The sequence below is a fragment of the Coffea eugenioides genome, chromosome 2 (genome assembly GCF_003713205.1).
Source record: "Coffea eugenioides isolate CCC68of chromosome 2, Ceug_1.0, whole genome shotgun sequence".
Classification (NCBI taxonomy): Eukaryota; Viridiplantae; Streptophyta; class Magnoliopsida; order Gentianales; family Rubiaceae; genus Coffea; species Coffea eugenioides.
Genome location: NC_040036.1, coordinates 3,972,922 through 3,976,950, shown reverse-complemented (window position 1 = coordinate 3,976,950; position 4,029 = coordinate 3,972,922). Strand labels below are relative to the sequence as shown.

Sequence of the window (4,029 nt, the reverse complement as noted above, 5' to 3'; positions counted from 1 at the left end):
AAACAAGGAACACTCACCTAGTTATGCAAAATAACGTGCAAAATATCCTTCCGGATATTACCCTTAGTCACCAATGAAACCTAAAATTGAACAAGAGAACATATTACAGTTTATCGAGCAAAACATTTAAGGGGAAACGAAGAAACCCGACTAATTAGGAGTAAAACGTGTAAAGATGACTTTCAAGTAAAAAAGAGGGTTGTTTGGACCCAAGGATGAAAATAACTAGGGTTTCAAAATCAATCGCAAAACCAAGCTCAAAAGGCTTATAGAATTCCAACGGAAAACATTTGACCACGACAAAATCAAAAGACGAATAGATAGGCTAAGAAAATATTCCTTCGGAATCGCAAAGAATCGTTTGTATGACTAAAAGTCACCATATATTCAAGTAGAGGTTATATAACAAGGGCTTTGATGAAAATCATATGCAAAAGGAGGACTTTTAAAATCGTACTTGAAAGTAGTTCACTTGTGGCCGATAAAACCCTAACTCATACTTCTATATTTTGGGTACGGAGTAAGTAAACATTTGGCGTTTCAAATCGAAGAGGTATCATGTTTTGGAATGGTAAAACGGTCATAGCATTTGCCAAATGAAAATATACAAATTCAAATAGAAACTTAGCCCTCGAGCGAAAATTTGGGCAGCACGCCCTTTGTATTTACCTAATTTTCCAGCCAAATTAACCAATTACAGAGGCAATTATCAAGTTCGGGTAGAAACAGGGCAGCAGGGGTATTTCGGTCTTTTCACAGGATACATTACTCCGATTGAGCTGAAATTTTGTAGGCAACTATAAAGTACCATTCTATACAACTTTCATGTTTTAGGCCAAGCCTAATTCGACCTCTAACTATGAGTACTAAAACCGGGCAGAACTGAACTGAAATTTTCCAGAAATCTGGGATTCTTGCAATCAATTGCTAATTTCCTTATTTTTAGCTTGCTTCACTACCTTAACTTCCCATATCAGATTATAAACATCAAAGCCCCAATTTTTAAGCACTAGAAAAATGATAGGAAAGCTGTAAAAATTTCAATAAAAATGGAAAATCATGATCTAAGCCTCTATTTCACCACATACATCAATAATTCAACAATATGTGACATATTTAGCAACTAATCGCGAATTTAATCGGAGAGTCAAGGTTCTAGCATGTATACCTTTCCAAGGAGACTAGAAACAAGTGTTTAAGGCCTTTGTTCCTCAAGAAAATTACACCGGTAGGTAGCCCTTGTGCTAGATAACAACTTAATCGGAGTAGATTTGCGCGAATAGAAGAAACTTTTCAAGATTTGGAGAAGAACAAGATGAACTCTCTTTGTCTTTCTCTCTCTCTCTCTTGTCTCGGCTATGGAGCAGAAAAAAATGAAGAAGAAAGGCTGTTCTTAGGGAGTTAAAAAAGACAAGAGATTAGGATTAATCTAAGCCACAAGTTTTGCCAACATTTGGATCAACCACAACCACAAAATTTTCTCTTTCTTCTCTTTGCATTTTTGGCCACAAATTTCGGTCAAAGGCAGCTGGAAATGAGGGAATATTTTGCTCAAATATCAATGAGCTCATGTGGTAAGAAAGTGGTGGTCCAGTGGTGCGTTAAATCGGTAGTGCACGGTACCCGTCGGTTCGCATCGTTTTTCCTTAAATCGGACGTATTAGGGTTTTTACTTCCTATTCACTAACCTTATATCATTGCTCCTAATCACATATTATTTCTCACCTAAAAGTCACTTTTAATCACCAAATTTGATCCTTGCTTCGTACCGAAAAATCATCCGGCGAAAAATCGCGAAAACCCTAATTTTGCTCCAATCTTGAAACTGAAAAGTGAAACCCTACTTTCTAGATTCATTTGCACTTATTATGGAATTACTGGGTAGTAGGGCTATAATAAATGAATAATTTCTAAATAAAAGGGCATTTTTGAGAAAAATATAAGGAATTTGCGAGTCCTCACATATTGTACCTGCAAGAAATGAAATAATGATAGATAATGCCGCCATCATCCGATCAACCCCTTCTTCAAGAAATGTGTAAACATGAGTATTTGGACTTCTTATTTGATTTAGCGGGTACTTCAACCTTGCTCTGCGAAGAATATCAAGTTTCCATAATTTCTTGTAGTTAAACCAAACATGTCATTTGATATACCCTTAGTTTCGATAAATCATAGGGATTGCCATTTGATAAAACGCAAGAGACAAATGGGACCATGAAACACATGAAAAAATATTCTAATTGCACATAATGATGAAAATTCTAATAATATAAACACAACCATCTACTTTTATTAAACGAAAAATCATTTCAAATAAATAAACTTGTGTACTCAAATTCAAAGGTTTGTGTTTGATAAACTGAACACTTTGGTTCTCGAATTAAATGCTACATTTGACCCTTTGGATATCATCCATCCGGAGTTCAATGCTTGACAACAGAACCACAATGTGAGGAGACATTCCAATGAACTAAGTCACCAGCTTTTCAGATCCAACTCACTTTTCCTTATAAAACTGTACCTCAGTGTCCTTTCGGGTTTTCACTAAGGTTGCTCCCACCCCTTTATTTTTCTTTTTTTCTCTTTTTTCACTTTCTTTTCCTTTTCTTTTTCTTTTCTTTTTTTAAAAGTGCCCTTGCGGGTTTTCACCTAACAAATAAATCTTGTCTATCGTCCATATTAATTCAGAAATATGTTTTAAGAAATAATGGCATCAATATAACAATCCTTCCCTTGCGAAATAGGTGAAGGTGTTTTTGACATCATGTGCCATTTGATTAGAAATTCTCCTGAAAAGACAATATAAAGAACAGAAGCTAGGACTTTAGGTTTTTGTAATGGGGTCTGGTAGGGTGTTAAGAAAAAGGTTAAGGCTTGAAGGCAGATTTTATAAATGTTTAGATATCCTGAGATCGTATCTTCAAAATAATCCTACTAATAATTGCCCCAATTTATTCTTAATCAAGGTTTTTCTTCTTTTTTTCTTTAATTTTCTCTTCATTTTGTTCCTCTATCACTTTTACCTTTTGAAACCTCTTTTTTCTTTCTTTCTTTTTCAACCTTTTCAACTCAAAATTTGTCCCAGTGTGGAGTTTGCGATCCTCAGGGGTTGCCAACCGAAATAATTAATTTTGAAAGCTCAAAAAAGGATGACTAGAGATAGAATGTTTGATTGGAAAGAAAGAAGGCCTGACTTTTCATTCCATTCTTTATATTAACCCTAAAAGGAAAATTCCATTTATCATATGAAAAATTTCTTACACATATCCGAATTGATCGGTTGAGGGAACACTTGCCCACCCATTTCTGCGAGAATGAGAGCTCCACCGGGCAAAACTTTCAGGACAATAAAAGTGCCTTGCCAATTTGGTGCAAACTTTCCCTTAGCTTCCTCTTGTACTGGCAAAATATGTTTCAACACTTTATCTCCTTCTGCGAATATCCGTGGTCTGACTTTCTTGTTGTAAGCACGGGCCACCCTCCTTTGATAGCATTGACCATGACAAATGGCATTTAACCTCTTCTCATTGATTAAAGACAACTGCTCATGACGTTGTTTAATCCAATCAGTTTCATCCAGTTTGACCTCCATTAAAATGTGCAAAGAAGGGATTTCGACCTCAGCTGGCAATACCTCTTCCATTCCATACATGAGGTTGTAGGGAGTGGCCCCAGTAGAAGTCCGAATAGCTGTTATATATGCCATTAATGCATAGGGGAGTTTCTCGTGCCAATCACGGTGTCTTTCAGTCATTTTTTGAATTATCTTCTTCAAATTCTTATTCGCAGCCTCAACAGCTCCATTCATCTATGATCTATAAAAAGAGGAATTTCGATGCTTGATTTTGAACTGTTCGCGCAGCCCATCCACCATATCATTGTTGAGATTCTTGGCATTATCGATGATCAACATCTCTGGTACACCAAAACAATAAATGATGTGCTTCCTTAGAAAGTCTGTCACCACCTTTTTAGTCACATGCTTGTAAGACTCAGCTTCGACCCACTTGGTGAAATATTCTATTG

At 36.1% G+C, this 4,029-nt stretch overlaps 1 protein-coding gene across 1 annotated transcript; it reads right to left on the bottom strand.

Moving 5' to 3' along the window:
- Positions 1 to 3,244: 3,244 nt before the first annotated feature.
- LOC113763535 lies at positions 3,245 to 3,811 on the bottom strand. Its single transcript, XM_027307367.1, has one exon. It carries the CDS (start codon positions 3,809 to 3,811, stop codon positions 3,245 to 3,247), a length of 567 nt encoding a protein of 188 aa, XP_027163168.1.
- Positions 3,812 to 4,029: the final 218 nt, after the last annotated feature.